The 20,086-nt window shown below is 42.0% G+C and overlaps 1 protein-coding gene across 25 annotated transcripts in view; it reads left to right on the top strand.

The window, feature by feature from the left end:
* DLG2 (discs large MAGUK scaffold protein 2) overlaps window positions 1-20,086 on the top strand; it is a 979,527-nt gene that overhangs the window by 696,444 nt on the left and 262,997 nt on the right. For all 25 annotated transcript variants that reach the window (XR_015744246.1, XM_087936973.1, XM_087936980.1 and 22 more), the window contains one exon: window positions 12,638-12,691. Coding sequence is in view for 24 of the 25 variants with exons in the window: in XM_087936973.1 (XP_087793099.1) it covers window positions 12,638-12,691 (54 nt within the window). In the remaining variant the exon portion in view is untranslated. The remainder of the gene's footprint in view (window positions 1-12,637; window positions 12,692-20,086) is intronic.

Genomic DNA, 20,086 nt, shown 5'->3' with positions numbered 1-20,086 from the left:
ATCCATTCGTTAAAATAGAAGAAACCTCTCTTTACATAATGAGTAGCATTCAGGCTTGCTGTATTTTACATAATGCTTTCAGAGATGTGTGTGTGTGTGTGTGTGTGTGTGTATGTGTGTATGTGTTAAGGACATAAAAAAACCCCAACCACTAAGCTAATGTAGTGCAAAATCAGTCGATTGCTTTTACACAATTAGCTTTGATGAATTGTTACAGGAATCCAATTAAAAAATATGTCAAAGTCTTGTTCATCACATTTCATTATGTGTTGACCATTGTTCTCAGTAATACTGAAAGCCAATTGTTCTTCCTGGCCATCTGCTTGGTGGCTCCATATCAATGTGAAATATATTCTGACTCTGAATTCCTCTCGAGGAAACGGGTCTTATTTTGGAAGAGAGGAGAAAAAAAAAAGGTCGAAGAGAATTCCTATTCAGTGTAGAAGATAGACAAGCAACTGATGGATAAGAAAGAGGAATACTTTAGATGTTCTTATACATGTAGTCTTTAATTTATGAGTACAATTGAGCCCCAATTTTTTGTTGTGAAGCAAGACACATTTCCCCATTTACGACCTTTCTTGTCCATTAAGTGAATCACTGCAGTTGTTAACACGGTTGCTAAGTGAATCTGGATTGCGTTTAGTCTATTTATGGCTACGTAGGTATTCGAGGCTGATTCCTCTTTTGACTCCTTACCTACCTGTAACACCTCAAATGGAGAAGGTACTGATAGAGAAGGTAATATTTATAGAACTGTGGGGTCCTTGCTTCTTTTTAAGTTTGGTTGTTTTCTTGCAGACATTTCATTACCCAACTGGGTAACACCATCAGTGTTAGAAGAGAGTGAGGTTGGAGGAGGAGGAGGAAGGGGAGGAGGAAGAAGAAGTAGAAGAGGAAGAGGAGGAGGAGGAGAACTGTGGGGTCCTTGCTTCTTTTTAAGTTTGGTTGTTTTCTTGCAGACATTTCATTACCCAACTGGGTAACACCATCAGTGTTAGAAGAGAGTGAGGTTGGAGGAGAAGGAGGAGGAGGAGGAGGAGGAAGAAGAAGAAGTAGAAGAGGAAGAGGAAAAGGAGAACTGTGGTATTCTTGATGTTCTCTGAACTTGGTTGTTTTCTTGCAGACATTTCATTACCCAACTTGGTAACACCATCAGTGTTAGAAGAGAGTAGAGTTGCACTGTCCTTTTTTTCTCTTTTGCAAGCAAACCCCACTCTATTCTAGCACTAATGATGTTATCTAGTTGGCTAATGAAACGTCTGCAAGAAAGCAAGCAGGCTCAGAGAGCACCAACTTAGGACTTCACAGTCCAACCCCGGCCTCCAAATATTCTCTTATCTATCATTACCATCTGTTCTTCAATGTCAGCTCTCGGAGTTCACTAATCCAGATGCCACTTGTGGTCCACCAAGATTAAGGAGGTCTAACTATAAATCTTCCTTCTCCGTTTGATCACTTTACCTCTAATGATTGCATTGCCCAAGGTTTTATTCGGTTTCTCATCTGTAATTTATAAGCCTCCTGCTGTTTTGAAACACATTCATACCCAGTTCTGGACCCACTAGATTTGATAGTTACCTCTCCAGTGAAGTTGTTTGAAGTCTGACCTTCACCAAATCTTAATCAGTTACGCCAAAGGCCCATCGGGAGCTACATAACTCTGAGTCATCTGTGCCTAATTGCAAGGCCTTATATAATATACATAAAAACCTCTCAAAATAACCAGTCCAAGGCTTTGAAAAAATGCTTACAAAGATGTAACTCCAAACAAGGAAGCAATATTTGCTTTTCTTGTAATCACGCGTTGATTTATTTTTATTTTATTTTATTTTCCAACTTGGGAGGAAAAAAACCAACAACCCCCCAATCAGCTACCTTCTGTTCATCTGAGAATACACAAAAGTCACCTTGGCTGTGAAAGAATCTTCTTGAACAGAGTTTGAAGACAAGAACTTGGTTAAAGGAGCCTCTTCCCTTAGAAGTGGCCAAGTTCTTTGTTCCGATTTAGGGGTGGGCTCGCAGGGGCTCGCAGCGGCTCAGGAGAGCCCCTAGCTAAGACTCTGATCCCCCAATAACCTCAGAAAGACAAGCAGCAGGGGAAAGCTCTTAATTGGCTTAAGTGAACTTCTGGGCGTTCAGCCAAGAGCATTTCACGCCTCGTAAAAGTATGGCAAGCTAGATAAACAATCCACTCAGCGCTTGTGAGGGAGAGCCATTGAGAAAACCAGATAACATAGCCACTAGCCTCCAAGGGGATTAATTCCCAAATAATAAGAATCATGTAAACTCACCAGAAACTCCATTAAGACTCCAAAATCCCCCTCAGTCACTGCTGTTAAGCCTGGTTTAACCCAGTCTTTTATTTAAGTATTAAATGGACGAAATAATAAACAACTTTTTGGTAAATATCTATTTTTAGGCAATTAAGGCAAAGAAGCGACGTCGAGTTGGCCACACCCACCCAGTCACATGACCGCCCAGCCACGCCCACCCAGCCAGGCATTAGGGCAGAGAGCCCCTTGCTAGAAAATTTGAAGCCCGCCCCTGTTCCGATTGCATCTTTTCTGTCGCTGGAAATTGAGATGCCAATTAACCGCTTTTCACTTGAAGATAAGATGGGCTCCTGGCCATTCCGTCCGTGTGCCATGGACAGCCTTGAATTCTGCTAGCGTTGCCAATTCGCTTCTGCTTTCATTTCCCACCATTGCTGTTTGGCAGGAGGATGCAACAGTGACTTGAACTAATTGCCAAGCGTTTGGCCTAGATTACTCAGAATCAATTTCATGCTTTAATCTCGATAAACGCTTGTCTTAATTAATTCCACCGAACAGACTTCTGCCAAACTTTCTGATTTAGAGATAGTAGGAGAACCACGGCTGGAATGTATAAGCAAGGGTTTTTTGGACACAGTCGTTGCTGAATGACTATGATAGCCTTTCTTGACCTTAGCAACTTGAATACTTGTGGATTTCAACTCCCAGAATTCCCCAGCCAGCATGGCTGGCTGGGGAATTCTGGGAGTTGAAGTCCACAAGCCTTCATGTGGCCAAGGTTGAAAAACACTGGACTATGACATTCTCCCTGAGGATAAGAGAAAGAAAAAAATATAGAAAACAGATGGCAGGGGAAAAAAATGTAGTACTCCATTGACTCTGCTCTTTGATTTTATTTTATTTTATTGTCTTCTTTTAACTTGTTTTTTTTAATTATTATTATTATATTTTATTCATTTTTTTATTTTTGTCAGATGAGGGACATGAGTTTATTCCAAGTATGCTTAAACCCAGTTACTGATGATTGACCCAGTACTTCTGCTGGCAGTTAGTACCAAGTTTCAAATACTCTTTCTGTGAACTAATATTTTCTCATATTTCTTCTGAAGTTTCCTCCTGTCAGAATAACAGCATAAAGGAGTTGGGAGGGACCCTGAAGGTCTTCTAGTCCAACCCCCTATGTCATTTCAGACAAATGGTTGTCCAACCTCTTAAAAACCTACAATGTTGGTTTAAGGTTATGCACCCCATTTTCTTGATATTTGGTTAAAATCGAAAATACTGCCCTCCAGAACACCCTTAATAAGTAAAACTGGAGTGTTTTTCATTGTTTTTCAGTATTATTACAAAAATGTAAAAAGAAGAAGAAGAAGAAATCAAGAGTGCTTATGTAGAGCCTTGAGGCTATCGATTGATTACCCTTGTGGTTAAATCTTAAATGTGATTAAGTTTTGTTCAATAGTTTTGTTTCCGATTAAAGGAATGTTAAACTTACACAAAGCAGGGTAGAAAAATGTCCCTCGTTTTTGCTAACAAGTAGTGTTTGAAGCCATATACTCCTGTGGATATGAGTCTGCCTACTTGAGTCTGCCTACCGAGATGAGGTGGACCGGTTGCTTTCATGGTGTATAACTTGGTCCTCAATACCAATAAGATCAAGGAGCTTATAGTGGACTATAGAAGGAACAGATCAGACATCCAGCCCTTGTTTATCAATGGAGACCGAGTGGAGCAAGTGGCCAGTTTTAAGTTTCTGGGTGTTACCCTAAAAGAGGACATGATCTGGGACCTGACCTGGGGTGCTCACATTGCAGCCCTGGTCAAAAGGGCCCAGCAGAGATTATACTACCTGAGGCTTCTCAGAAAAGAACAACTGAATGAGAAACTGCTGGTGACCTTCTACTGCTGCACCATAGAGAGCATTTTAACTTCCTGCACCTCTGTATGTTTTGCCAGCTGCACAGTGGCAGATAGGACAGCACTCCAGAGGGTTAATGTCATTGCCCAGAGGATCATTGGTTGCCTTCTCCCCTCTTTGGAAGAGCTTTATAGCTCCCGCTACCTTAAGAAAGTTCAAAACATCCTCAAAGATACATCTTGTCCTGGGAACCCTTTTTTTTGAACTATTACCATCTGGCAGACAATAAAGGATAACAAAAACAAGGACAAATAGGCTGAAAAAGAGCTTCTATCCCAAGGCAGTAGCTCTTTTGAATTATGCTGTATAGTGCAGTGTTGGTGTGGGTCGGGGGTTTCCAGTTCAATGCGTGGAGTTTGAAGGATATGTGTTTGTATTTATTTTCATGGTCATGGTGTGCACTGAAGATGGTATTTGATTTCGTTGTACAAGGTACAATGACAATAAGTTATTGAATCAATTATTAACCAATCCATTATTCTCCACTTAGAGACCAACAACCTACTCTCTAATAAACAATTTGGTTTCAGAAAAAAACTATCCTGTAATCTGCAACTCTTACACTGCAAAAACATAAGGACTACACAACTCGATTAGGGTAAAACAATAGACGCAATCTACATAGACTTCTGTAAAGACTTTGATTCAGTGGTACATGACAACTACTATTAAAACTAAAATCTTATGGTATCTCTGGATACCTGCATAACTGGATAGAAGCATTCCTGTCAAACAGACAACAAATGGTCAAAATTGAAAACATCCTATCAAATTCTATACCTGTCAACAGTGGTGTCCCTCAAAGCAGTGTTCTAGGACCAACTCTCTTCATACTCTACATAAATGACCTTTGTGATCATATTAAGAGCAATTGCGTTCTCTTCGCTGATGATGTAAAGCTATTCAACACCACAGACAATACTGCTCCCCTTCAAAAAGACCTTGACTGTGTATCAGAATGGTCAAACAAATGGCAACCTCAAATCTCAACAAATAAATGTTCCATCTTACATATTGGCAAAAAAAAACAGAAAATAAAATACAAGCTGAATAGTCAAGATCATGTTGATGATCAAAACTCTGTCAAGGACCTTGGAGTACTCATCTCTAATGATCTAAGTGCTAGAGCCCACTGTAACTACATAGCCAAAAAGGCAGTAAGAGTTGTTAACCTAATCCTACGTAGCTTTTCTCTGGTAATATCACTTACTAACTACAGCATACAAAACATTTCCTATACTTGAATACAGCTCATCAGTCTGGAACCCACATTATGTATCTGATATTAACACAGTTGAGAAAGTCCAGAAATATTTCACAAGAAGAGTTCTCTACTCCTCTACTCATTGCAGAATACCTTATGCCACCAGACTTGAAATTCTAGACATAGAAAACCTAGAACTACGCCACCTTCGGTCCGATCTAAGTATAGTATATAAAATCATACATTGCAATCATTGCAATGTCCTACCTGTCAATGAATATTTCAGCTTCAACCATAGCAATACAAGAGCACACAATAGATGCAAACTCATGGTTAACCGCACCAAATTTGATTGCAGGAAATACGACTTTAGCCCCAAACCCCAAAAACTTTAACCTTAGACTGTCTACTATTGACCTCACCCCTTTCCTAAGAGGTCTGTAGGGTGCGTGCATAAGCGCACCAACGTGCCCACCGTCCCTGTCCTATTGTTTCTTTTATTTTTCTTATATGTACCCATTTCATGTATTCATAACTATGTATATACTTATACCTATTACCTTGTAAGCGATTGACAAATCAAAATAAATAAAAAACAGAGTGGTCAGTGTTTGGAATACTCTACCTAACTCTGTGGTTTCTTCCCCAAACCCCCCAAATTTTAACCTTTGACTGTCTACTATTGACCTCACCCCTTTCCTAAGAGGTCTGTAGGGGGCGTGCCTTCCGTCCCTGTCCTATTGTTTCTTTTATTTTTCTTACATGTTTCCATGTATTCATAACTACGTTTATACTTATACCTATTATCTTATAAGCAATTGACAAATCAAAAAATATAAAAATAAAATAAAATAAACTAAGCTAACTCTCAGAAATATGAGATACAGGTAATCCCTCATCTTATAACAGTTCATTTAGTGACCGTTCAAAGTTATGACAGTACTGAAAAAAGTAACTTATGACTTATGACCAGGAGTGCTAATTTTCCTGGACTCATTTTGTACTTGACTACCTATGTGTTACCTCTAACCTCACCAACTGCAATTGATTTTTTTTCTGTACTTGGGATTGGATCGGATTGCTGTCCAGTGTGATAATCGTAATCACGCACTTAGTACTAGTACTAAGTCCCCATCCTCCATGTTCCTCATGCTCAAATTTGATATACTGTAGATGTAATATTCAAATGTAGCACTGCATTATTCTGTCTGAATTAAATGCAAATTAAACAGGCAAAGGATCTTTTCAGCAAGCAGAGATAGAAAGGCAGGCAAGCAGGCAGGCAGGCAGGAAGGAAACTAGGAAGAAAGAAATGTGTCTATTTACATGGCCCACATCATACTCAAAGAGAGAATCAAAGCTTTCCAAAATAATTATCTCCACACACATCTGTGTTGTAGTTTCTTTTCTTTTCTTTTTTTCCCGAGGCTGAAGCAAAGCAAGTGAATATGAAATATTAATAGATGCCTGTTCCAAAATAGATGGGGATGATGATAAAAATAAAATAGCAAAAAGCCAAATAGCCAGGGATAAAATAAATATACTGGCTATGGAAGGCAATTTCTGGTTCAGATCTCACCTCTACCATAAACTCTCTGTCTAGATCAGGGGTGTCAAACTCAAGGCCTGAGGGCCAGATCTGGGCGACAGGGTGCTTAGATCTGGCCCGCGGAGCCGCCATGGAAACCGTGAAGGATTGGCTTGCAGTGGAGCTTGCATACGGCCCTCCCGGGCTCCATTTTCAGCTGCAATGGCCTCCTGCAGTGTCTGTGCCAGTGAAAATGGAGTCGCACGCGGCCCTCCCGGGCTCCATTTTCAGCTGCGATGGCCTCCTGCAGTGTCTGTGCCAGTGAAAATGGAGTCGCACACGGCCCTCCCGGGCTCGGTTTTCAGCTGCGATGGCCTCCTGCAGTGCCTGTGCCAGTGAAAGTGGAGTCACACGCGGCTCCGTTTTCAGCTGCGATGGCCTCCTGCAGTGCCTGTGCCAGTGAAAATGGAGTCACACGCGGCCCTCCCGGGCTCCATTTTCAGCTGCGATGGCCTTCTGCAGTGTCTGTGCCAGTGAAAATGAAGTCACACGCGGCCCTCCCGGGCTCCGGTTTCAGCTGCGATGGCCTCCTGCAGTGCCTGTGCCAGTGAAAATGGAGTCTCACGCGGCCCTCCTGGGCTCCATTTTCAGCTGCGATGGCCTTCTGCAGTGCCTGTACCAGTGAAAATGGAGCTCGCAGATGGCCCTCCCGGGCTCCATTTTCAACTGCGATGGCCTCCTGCAGCCCTTTGCCAATGAAAACAGAGCCTGGGAGGGCTGCAGAGGGCTGCATGACATCGAGCTGGCCATGGCCACTCCAGCCATGCCCACTTGGCCCCCTGAGGTCAAACACAACCCTGATGTGGCCCTCAATGAAATCGAGTTTGACATTCCTGATTCAGAAGGTCAGACTTAGTTGCTTTAGTCAGTCTTAATCAGATTCAGCTCCTATTTGATCTTGTAAACAAATAAGTGTTGGATCTATTTAACTCTTGGGGGAGCACCATGGAGAACATTTCAGACTAAGGGCTACACTGAGAGTTACTCTAGTGCAAGGGTATTCAAACTTGACAGCTTTAAGACTTGTGGACTTCACCTCCCAGAATTCCTGAGCTAACATGACTGGAAGAGGAATTCTGGGAGTTGAAGTCCACAAGACTTAAAACTGTCAAGTTTGAAGACCCCTGCTCTAGTGAGTGTGAGGAAGAAAAATGATTTAATACCCGTAGTAGAGAAGATGAGATGGTTCCAATGCCATGAATTAAAGAATTGTTAGAATCAAGATTCATCTCAGATCCAAAGTGATATGATGGTTAAGATGGTGAGCTAGAAAGCAGGAGACCATGGATCTTAAAACACATTTCTTTTTAACATTGCATCAATTATTAGTTATATTTCAAAAGGTTAAAATGTGCAGGAGTGCATACTGTACATAGTTAACAGATAATCAGAGTTGGAAGGGAGCTTGTAGGTCATCAAGTCCAACCCTCTGTCCAAGCAGGAGACCCTACACCATGTCTGACAGATGGCAGTCCAAACTCTTCTTGAAAGCCTCCATTGATGAAGCTCCCACAACTTCTGAAGGCAACTTCTGTTCCATTGGTTGATTGCTCTCACTGTCAGAAAATGTCTCCTTATTTCCAGGTTGAATCTTTCCTTGTTCAGTTTCCATCCAATATTCCTTGTCTGGCCTTCAGGTGCCTCAGAAAATAGCTTGACCCATCTTCTCTCTGTGGTAGCCCCTCAAATATTGGAAGACTGCTATCATGTCTCCCCTGGTCCTTCTTTTTATTAAACTAGACACAACCAATTCCTGCAACTGTTCTTCATATGTTTTAGCCTCCAGTCTCCTAAGTATTTTCATTGCTCCACTCTGCACTCTTTCTAGAGTCTCAATGTTGTTTTTTTAATAATGGTGACCAAAATTGGATGCAGTATTCTAGGTGCAGTCTTACTTATGTTCCCTTATTGTTTCTGTTTGGAGTCACATGGACACTAAAACACCATGTGAGAAAGGAATAACGTGTCCTATTTTTGCATATCTTGGCTACTTTGCATCCATTTTTTCCTTTCTCTGTCATTTCAGGATAATGTTTAGAGAATAATTAGAGAACCAATAAGAAACATTTGTTTTGTGCATGTCTATTCTAATACAGTATATTTGTATTGTATAATAGCATTCGAAATTGAGAATGGCTGCAAGGGATAAGTCCAAAGATGATTAGATAGAGTTCTATTTATTGGTGCAGAAAGTGAATTTAATTAATTTGCTTAACAACTCAGATGAAACAGAATTCCGTTTCTCTTTCTCCTTACAATGTGCTCTGCTACTAGGTTGCGAGGTTTATGTTTTATTAACCAAAGGGATTCTTTGCTTTTAAATCATAGTTGGGCCTGTTTTTTTCTTCACCAGAACTGGAGACCTGTGGTCATTCTAGTGCAGGATTTCAGAAACTAACATGTGTAAGCAGAGATGACACAAAAATGAGAAAATATATCATGGGAGAACAATGCGATCCAACCACTGTCCTTTGGTACTTATATCCTGATATTGAAGGCAAATCCATCAGTCATGTGGCTTGTATTGTGACATCATTATAGAATTACACAATAACAGAACTGGAAGGACCTTGGACGACTTCTAGTCCATTCCGCTGCCAAAGCAGGAGACTCTATACAATTCTGGACAAATGGCTGTCCAATCTCTTCTTAAAAACCTCCAGTGATGAAGCACCCACCCCGTTCCACTGATCAATTGTGTCCACTGTCAGGAAATTTATCCTTAATTCTTGGTTGGATCTCTCTTTAATAAGCTTCCATCCATTACTACTTGTGTCACCTTCAGGTGGTTTGGAGAATAGGTAGATGCCCTCTTCTCTGTGATATAACCCTGTCAACCTTGAAGCTGGCCTGGCTGAGGCCATTTTGAGACTTCAGCGCTGACACACTGGAGAAGAGGGACAGAGAGGGATGAATAGAGATAGTTCAGGTCAAAACAAAATGCTTTCTCTTGGGAACCAAGGACATTCCTTCAGGTGCCCAGAAGGAGGGGACTGGAGTCACCTAGCAACTGGACAGTATCCTGATTGGACCATGTGGCTGATTGTTTTGAGAAAGTGAAAAACATTTACTTTTAATTAGGTAAAAACCGTGGGAATAATCAGAGTTGGTTTTCGCCAGCCTGTGCCAATATGACATATCCAATAAACTTATTCTTTGAGGAATCTACCTGCCTCAGAAATTTTGCTTGCTACAGGTATGTTACTTGGAACCCTGAGAAACCCTTCAAATATTGGAAGACTACTGTAATAGCAATAGGACTTAGACTTAAACACACCCCATAGTACTTTACAGCACTGTGTAAACAGTTTACAATGTTAGCATATTGCCCCCAACAATCTGTGTCCTCATTTTACCGACCTCGGAAGGGTGGAAGTCAACCTTGAGTTAGTCAGGATCAAACTCCTGGCAGTGGGCAGAGTTTGCCTGCAATGCTTCACTTTAACCCCATGATCTTTTCACTTAAGAACAGGAGCCCTTGTGGTCCGTAAGTGAGGACTGCTTCTAATGTCCCACATGCAGTTACAAATCAGTGCCATTTATAAAAGCTTTTTCTTACTGTATCAATATCTTGATCCATGTTGAAAACAAAATATAGTTTTGTCTATTTTTAGAAGAAAAAGTTAAGATGTGTGCAAGTGCCAAGGCAGAGTGGTTCACATGGTGTGGCCAAGATGGCTGCACGAAATATACAAAGCAGGTGCACACATTTAAGTGCAAATACACACATAAAACAGGGAGAGCTTCATTTTTACACTCTAGCAGCTGGCATCTTTCTGACTCCTTTCTGTAGATAGACCTGCATAGATAATGAAAATCATTACATGAGAATATATCTATTTCTTTTGAACACGTTTCACTTCTCATCTGAGAAGCTGCTTCAGCTCTGACTGGATGGAAGTGAATGGAAGGATTTATATTCCTTGCAGACAGCTGGTAATTTGCATCCTTTTAGCGGGTTGTTGAGGCCACTTGTAGGTTTATCTATGTCCTCAGAGTCACCTGAGTGGTGCAAATGATTCCTGTAGTCTGCATTTTTTCCTCGGAAAATCCATTCCTATTCCAACCCCCTTCAAAGGGTGTTCATCCCAAATTATGTAGCTGAAAATCCATAGAGATTCTCAGTCATCCAAGTCATGGTTGTCCCAAAGATGCTTTTTCAGGAGGCAACTGGACTTTCTTTTTTCCTTTTGAAGATGTTTTGCTTCTCATGCAAGAAGCTTCTTCAACTCTGACAGCTCCTTCCATTCTCACTATCCTGTCAGAAGCTTCTTGGATGAGAAGCAAAACGTCTTCAAAAGAAAAAAAAAACAAGAAAGTCCAGTTGCCTCTAGAAAAAGCACCTTTGGGACAAAAGAGGGTTTTTTTTTATTGTTATTGTTGTCATTATAAGCTTTTCCTTCCCTCAAACAACTCGGTTGCAATCTGTCATGGCAGCTGTCATTTGTCTTAACAGCGGGGTACTAAGCAACCCGATTAAACCCAAGGGAGAACAAGATTCGCCAGAAGGAAACTAATGTTTAGTCAGGTTATCTCAATGGTGTGGAGGACGCTTGGAGGAATGTGAGGGGTGCGTGTGGAAATGTATCTAAAACGCAGAGCGTTTGGGCTAGAAAAGAAGGACGAGGAAAAGAGGTCAGGGAATTAAAATGCTAAAAAAACAGAATGAGAAGAGTATCGTGGATGAACCTGCAAGGATTCTGTGTTGATTTGGGCACTTTCTGAGCCAAGATTCAGGCAGCCCATTTGAGAAATATATTTATTTATTTATATTCTCGTTTTATTTTTTTTATTAATACCTCAAGATGGAGAGGACACATAATGCGCCTTCCATCTCCTATTTTCCGCATAACAACTCTGTGAGGTGCATTGGTCTGAGAGAGAATAACTGGCTCAAAGTCACCCAGTTAACTTTTATGTCTAAGGTGGGACTAGAACTCACCATCTCCTGGTGATTAGCCCAAAGTTACCCAGTTGGCTTTCATGCCTAGAGTGGGACTAGAACTCTCCATCTCCTGGTGATTGTCTCAAAGTCACCCAGCTGGCTTTCATGCCTCATAAAAATTGGTCTATTTCAGAATATCTTCACATACTGATGTTGGCAGAGATTGATGTTGAATGTGTAAAATGGTTTCATCTAATGTATTGTATTCATTAATATTTTGCATGATATATTGTACCGTTGCTCTGGTGTCCACCACTTGGGCTGAAATAACATATCAATCTTCTCCAAAAATAAACTTGGTGCCTTAGCAGAGCTTAGATTTTGGCCCTCGTCCTATTATGGAATTTGATTTCAACTTCTTACATCATTAGCCAACCTCCAAATTTACCCCTTCCCCGCAAAGCTAAAAGAAAAGATCAAAGGAGAAAGGAAGCAAAACATGGAGCTGTATGCCTGTGGTGCATTACTCTCAGGTTTTTAGAACATGTAAGTTGTCTATCCAACTGCCAAAATGCAAATTTGATTTTTTTCCCCCTGTTCCTCTGTATAAAGAGTGTGCATTATTGATTTGCTATGGGACTTTTTTCCTCCTCAATGACATTCAAATCATGTTATCAACCTTGGTGTGATGGAAGCATTAAACAGCTTTTGATGTTGATGGCTTGCCAGTTCTATAAACTTGTTACTCTCTCTCTCTCTTTCCCAGGCCAGCCCTGCTCCTATTATTGTCAATACAGATACATTGGACACTATCCCTTACGTAAGTACAACATGTCTTGTGTTTCTCGTTGTGTTTTTCTGTGGGGTTGTGATAATGTGGAGGTGGGGAAACATTTGCCAGACCACTTAACCACTGCCTGACCTGTGGCTGGCTGCCCTCCAAATGTTAAATGGCTGAAGTCTAGCCAAATCCTAATTTTTAATTTAATTTCAAAGGAAAGGATACAGATTTAACAGATTAACAGAGTTAGAAGGGATCATGTAGGTCATCTAAGTCCAAACCCTGACCCAAGCAGGAGACCCTACACCATTTCTGACAAATTGTAGTGTAATCTCTTCTTGAAAGCTTCCAGTGATGAAGCTCCCACAACTTCCAAAGGCAACTTCTGTTCCATGGGTTGGTTGTTCTCACTGTCAGAAAGTTTCTCCCTATTTTCAGGTTGAATCTCTCCTTGATCGGTTTCTATCCATTATTCCTTGTCTGGCCTTCAGGTGCTTTAGAAAATAGCTTGACCCCTTCCTCCTCTCTGTGTCAGCCCCTCAAATATTGGAAGGCTGCTATCATGTCACCCCTGGTCCTTCTCTTCACTAAACTAGCCATGCCCAGTTCGTGTAACTGTTCTTCGTATGTTTTATCCTTCAGTTAAGAAGTCAACAACAAGCCTTACACATTTGATAATTTGGAGATTGCACCTGTTTATACAATCTCAAGATCTGCAACTTTAGTTTATCTCCTAGCATTGGTGTCCTTTGTTCACTGTCAAACACAATGAAAACATTTATATTTCATAAAATAGGCTGCAGGAAACTTGCAGTCTAAATCCACTGCCTTCCTGAAACAAAATAGGCATATTATTAACATGCCTGTGATTGCATCGGTGGTTACGTTGCAATGATTCAACTTTGGGGTTGTCCCAGGTAGTCCTAAACTTACAACAGTTCATTTAGTGACTCTTTGAAGTTACAATGGCACTGAAACAAAGAGACTTATGGCTATTTTTCAACTTATGGTTGTTGTAGCATCCCGATGGAAATATGACCAAAACTCAGCAGATGATATTAAGCTGGCAGGAATAGCTAACACCCAAGAAGATGGATCTTGACAAACTAGAACACTGGGCCATATCTAACAGAATGAAATTCAATGTACAGAAAAGTAAAGTCCTACACTTAGGCAAGAAAAACCAAAAGTACACATATAGACTGGGTGAAACCAGGCTCAATAGCAGTAACTGGGAGAGGGATCTTGATGTCTTAGTGGACAACCAGCTAAATATGAGCCAGCAGTGTGCAGCAGCTGCCAAAAAAGCTAATGCAACCCTAAGTTGCATTAACAGAGGGATACAATCGAGTTCAAGGGAGGTACTAATATCACTCGATAAAGCCTTAGACCACACCTAGAGTACTGCATCCAGTTTTGGTCACCACACTATAAAAAAGATGTTGAGACTCTAGAAAACGTACAGAGAAGATTAGGGGACTGGAGACTAAAACATATGAAGAACGGTTACAGGAACTGGGCTTGGCTAGTTTAGTGAAGAGAAAGGACCAGGGGAGATATGAAAGCAGTCTTACAATATTTGGGGGACTGCCACAGGGGGGCGGGGGCAAGCTATTTTCTAAAGCATCTGAAGGCCAGACAAGGAATAATGGATGGAAACTGAACAAGGAGAGGTTCAACCTGGAAATAAGGAGAAACTTTCTGACAGTGAGAACAATCAATCAATGGAACAGAAGTTGCCTTCAGAAGTTGTGGGAGCTTCATCACTGGAGGCTTTCAAGAAGAGATGGGATTGTCACTTGTCAGAAATGGCGTAAGGTCTCCCATTTGGGTGGGGGGTTGGACTAGATGACCTACAAGGTCCCTTCCAACTCTGATTATCTGTTATCAGCAGCTGACTCATATTTATGACAGTGGCAGTGTCCCCGGGTTCACGTGATCACTTTTGGCGACCGTCTGACCATCAAAGTCAATGAGGAATCAACTGCAGTGATTCATTTGGGGTTTTTTTCTTTCTTTCTAGAACCAACCAAAGAAAGCATTTTTCACTGAGATTCTTGTCTTTTTTTGAAGCAGATCCTGGCTTTCCCCTTTTCTCTCTATCCCTCAGTTCAATGCATTGGCCTATTTATCAGTTTTCATTTAATTTACAGTTCAAGAAGCAGATGGGCTCATGTCTAAAAGGTTGGCTAGAGCTACGAGGGAGAAAAACTATTAAGATAAGCTGAATTGTAACTTTTCCTCAACGTGTAATGAAGCAGCGAGGCAGCTGCTAATGTCCTTCAGCAAACCATCATCAATTAACAAGGCTTAGGAGAAATTTTTACTGCTGGCTTTTCTGAGTATTGATAGAGGGCCCCTCCCCTCCTCCCAATAGCAGACTGGATGCGGAGTTCATGTTGTGCGTTTGTATCCTTCTTTTTGTGCAGTGTTTTAATAGAAAGTACAAGGGCAGGAGTACGTCCGTCGGTAAAACGCCACACAGAAAATGTTTAGATAGAGATTTATGACACAAAGGACTCAGATCATCATTCCACTTAAAGATGTTAATGCTGGACAACAGAGAATAAGTAGAAAATGCATACTTTTTGTATCATTGTTTGATAATGGTTCTGCTTCTGTTATGATGTTATTGCACAAAATGTAGTAGAACAGCACATCTGGTCTAGTGGCATCAGGCTAGAAATTAGGAGACAGTGAGTTCTAGTCATGCCATAGGCGTGAAGACCATCTGGATGACTTTGGACCAATTATTGGGAGACAGTGAGTTCTAGTCATGCCTTAGGCGTGAAAACCATCTGGATGACTTTGGACCAATTACTGGGAGACAGTGAGTTCTAGTCATGCCTTAGGCGTGAAAACCATCTGGATGACTTTGGACCAATTACTGGGAGACAGTGAGTTCTAGACATGCCTTAGGCGTGAAAACCATCTGGATGACTTTGGACCAATTACTGGGAGACAGTGAGTTCTAGTCATGCCTTAGGCGTGAAAACCATCTGGATGACTTTGGACCAATTACTGGGAGACAGTGAGTTCTAGTCATGCCTTAGGCGTGAAAACCATCTGGATGACTTTGGACCAATTACTGGGAGACAGTGAGTTCTAGACATGCCTTAGGCGTGAAAACCATCTGGATGACTTTGGACCAATTACTGGGAGACAGTGAGTTCTAGTCATGCCTTAGGCGTGAAAACCATCTGGATGACTTTGGACCAATTACTGGGAGACAGTGAGTTCTAGTCATGCCTTAGGCGTGAAAACCATCTGGATGACTTTGGACCAATTACTGGGAGACAGTGAGTTCTAGACATGCCTTAGGCGTAAAAACCATCTGGATGACTTAGGACCAATCACCGGGAATCTGTGAGTTCTAATCTTGCCTTAGGCATGAAAACCATCTGGATGACTTTGGACCAATTACTGGGAGACAGTGAGTTCTAGTCATGCCTTAGGCATGAAAACCATCTGGATGACTTTGGACCAATTACTGGGAGACAGTGAGTTCTAGTCATGCCTTAGGCATGAAAACCACCTGGATGACTTTGGACCAATTACTGGGAGACAGTGAGTTCTAGTCATGCCTTAGGCATGAAAACCATCTGGATGACTTTGGACCAATTACTGGGAGACAGTGAGTTCTAGTCATGCCTTAGGCATGAAAACCATCTGGATTACTTTGGACCAATTACTGGGAGACAATGAGTTCTAGTCCTACCTTAGGCCTGAAAACCAGCTGGGTGACTTAGGACCAATCACTGGGAGACTGAGTTCTAATCCTCCTACCTACACAATCTATCTAGATCAGTGGTAAATTTCCTTTTTTGGATGTATTTAAGCAAAAGCTGGAGAAGCATTTGTCTGGGATACTTGAATTTGTGTGTCTGGTGTATTCAAAATGTCCTTTTCCATTTCTGAGATCTTACAGCTCTAAGAAAAGGAGCATAAAGAAGTGACAATCTAGACTGGTCTGAGAGGCCCAGAAAGCTCCCACTATATTTGTGCTCTGACTGTTCAAACTTACAATGGCACCAAAGAAGGTGACTTAGAACTGATCGTCACACTTGCGACCATCATAGCATCTCCGTAGTCACATGTTCAGAAATCAGGCGCTTAGCAACTGGCATCTATTTACAACGGTTCAAATATGCCGGGGTCACAGGATTGCCATGGTGGCGCAGTGGTTAGAGTGCAGTACTGCAGGCTACTTCTGCTGACTGCTGGCTGACTGCAATTCGGCAGTTCAATCCTGACTTGGCTCAAGGTTGACTCAGCCTTCCCTCCTTCCGAGGTGGGTAAAATGAGGAGCCAGATTGTTGGGGCAAGCAAACTGACTCTGTAAACCGCTTAGAGAGGGGCTGTAAAGCACTCTAAAGCAGTATATAAGTCTAAGCGCTATTGCTAAGTGCTATTTGCAACCTTCCCAAATAGCTTCTCACACATGAAGTCACTTGGGAGAGCCGGATCCTTCATTTAACTACAGTGATTTGATTAACAAAGAAGTTTTAAAGTTGGTGTGACTTGTTTAACAACTGTCTCGCTTAGCCATGTAATCCTGATCCCCAATTATGGTCATAAGTTGAAGACCCCCCTGTTCTTTGTTGAAAAAAGACATCAAAATAGATATCCACTAGATTTTCCTGGTGGCCTTTCACTCCCAAATTCAATGGGATCTGTTCCACTTCAGCGGAACTGAGGTACAATTATTTTCCTCCCGTGTGCAGACTTTGTGGGTCATTTTTGATGGGTTGAACTGATCAGGGGTGGGCTTCAAAAATTTTATCAACGGGTTCCCTGGCCGGTTGCTGGATGGGCGTGGCCATGGTGGGCGTGGCCTAGTCAGCCTCCTGCATCATGGTGGGAGGGGCGTTTTTGCACTCCCCGGGCTCCAGAGGCTCTCTGGAAGCCTCCGGCGCGCCCTGCACTTACCTGTCATCCAAAACGGGCCACGTGGGGACTCCTGGGAGGGGAAGGGCAGGGTGGGCAGGGCCAGCCAGGAATGGGATTTGGGGGGGGTCCTCCAAACTGCTAGGGGCTCTCCTGAACCCCTGCGAAACCCCGGCAGCCCCACCCCTGGAACCAATGCCCTGCGTTGCCTCTTTTCTCCTGCCAATCAATACTTCCCAGAAGACCACGAAACGTAAATAAAATTTAATTTTTACGGAAGGCAAGTTACCTAATCCCAGAGCTGAAACCGGCTCCCCTGTTCGTTTCTCTTTTGCTTTTGGTCTTCAAGAGAGGCCTACGGAGAATCCCAGGATCAAAATTCCCATTAATTCGAACATTTCTGTGATATTTCCCACATCACAGGACTCATTTTCCTGGAGAGGGAATGCCTTTTTTTTCCCCCTCTCCCTTTCATGGTTGCTTAAGCATGTCCGCTGCAGGCAATTGACTGTCTTGAAGCATCATTTCTGATGTGAGCGACAGCAAGGAAAGGAAAATGAATATGGAAGAAGACAAGAGAAGGAAAAAAAAAAAAAACCACCCCAAAACCTTCTGAGGAAACAGATGCTCCCAAAGAGAGAATATAGGCAATCTGGCTCATTCCAGATACAGCTTATCTGCCATCGTCCGCCGTCCTCCCATGCTAGGATCGCGGAGGATTATAATTCAGCAACATCTGGGGAGTCAGAGATTGAAGAAATTCGGATCCGGGCCACTGAATATTTGGAGGGTGGATTAAGAGACGAGGGACTATTTATTTGCTTTGCTGGGGCTCAGAGGCTGCTTCAATCCAACAGGGCTCTGAGCAATTTACAACCCCCTTTTCAGAATAAAGGTTTAAAATAAAAGATGGCATGTTTAAATGAGAAAACAGTACGATATAATAACGGCAAAATGGCAAAAAACAGGGAAATGTGTCACACGTGGATGAGATTGGGAAAATGGTTTGCTTCCTCCCTCCCTTCCTTCTTCCTCCCTTCCTCTCTCCCTCCCTCTTTTCCTTCTTCCTTCCTTTCTCCCTCCCTCCCACCCTCTCTTCCTTCTTCCTCCCTCCCATCCTCCCTCCCTCTCTCCTTTCCTTCCTTCCTTCTTCCTCCATTCACTCCCTTCCTTTCTTCCTCCCTCCCTCCTTCCCTTCCTGGTAAATGCTTACAGATAATCCTTGACTTGACTTCCTTGTTCCCTCCTCCCTTCCCTCCCTCCCTCCTTCTTTCTTTCTTTCTCCCTCATTTCATTCCTTTCTTCTTCCTCCCTCCCCCTCTCTCCCTTCTTTCTCCATTCACTCCCTCCCTCCCTCCCTCCTTTCTTCTTTCCTTCTTTCCTTCCTTCCTGGTAAATGCTTACAGGTAATCCTGACTTGACTTCCTTACTCCCTCCCTGCCTGCCTGCCTTCCTTTCCTTCCTCCTTCCTTCCTTCCTTCTTCCTCCCTCACTTCATTCCTTCCTTCTTCCTCCCTCCCTCCCTTATTCCTCCATTCACTCCCTTCCTTCCTTCCTCCTTCCTTCCTTCCTTCCTTCCTTCCTTCCTTCCTTCCTTCCTTCCTTCCTTCCTTCCTTCCTTCCTTCCTTCCTTCCTTCCTTCCTTCCTGGTAAATGCTTACAGGTTTACTTACACCCATTTATATAGTGATCATTTGAAGTTACAACAGCACTGAAAAAAAGTGACTTATGACCGTTTTTCACACTTACGACCAATCCAGCATCCCCCAGCGTCACGTAATCAAAATTTGGTTGCTTGGCAACTGATAAGGATTTATGATGGTTGCAGTGTCCTGGGGTTATGGGATCCTCTTTTGCAATCTCCCAGCAAGCCAAGTCAATGGGAAAACCAGATTCACTAACATGATTCAGTAACCATGTTACTAACTTAACAACTGCAATGATTCACTTAACCACTGTGGAATAAAACTGATAAAATAGAGCAACATTCACTTAACAATTGTCTTGCTTAAGTACCCGGAAATTTTGGGTTCATTTGTACGTTGAGGACTCTCTGAATCCTTTCTTTCCATTTATACGTCAATTCCAGTCATTCCAAAACCATTTTTTGCTTATTTGCTAACCTGTCTAATGTACTCCCAACCAAGATGGAAAAGGAGCTTGTCAGATTTTTAAGAAGCTTTTCATTATATTGCTCATTAGCCAGCTGTATTAATCGTATGAATAAATAAAAATTAACTTAATTAAGTTGCGGTGATTTGATAGAATGTTCTTAATATGCTCTGCTGATCAGGAACTCTTTATTTAAACTTGAATATTGGTTTTCCCTTTTATTTATGCTGGATGTGCATTTGATACCTGCCTGCAGCATCTGTTATTGTGGAAACAAAAATCAAAACTGCCGAGATTAAGGATTTCATTCAAGATTGCAATGAATACGTACTTTTCCTTCTTTACTTGACTGAGAACCTGGGCTTGTCAAGGAAGGGCAATTCTACGATGTGGATGGTTTACTTTCAGGTGGACAGTAGAAATAATTTTAACATC

Source organism: Pseudonaja textilis, chromosome 7, assembly GCF_049901715.1.
Source record: "Pseudonaja textilis isolate UNSWEBS1 chromosome 7, rPseTex1.2, whole genome shotgun sequence".
NCBI lineage: Eukaryota > Metazoa > Chordata > Lepidosauria > Squamata > Elapidae > Pseudonaja > Pseudonaja textilis.
Note: the sequence above shows the minus strand (reverse complement) of the source record. Positions and strands in the feature narration are given on the sequence as shown.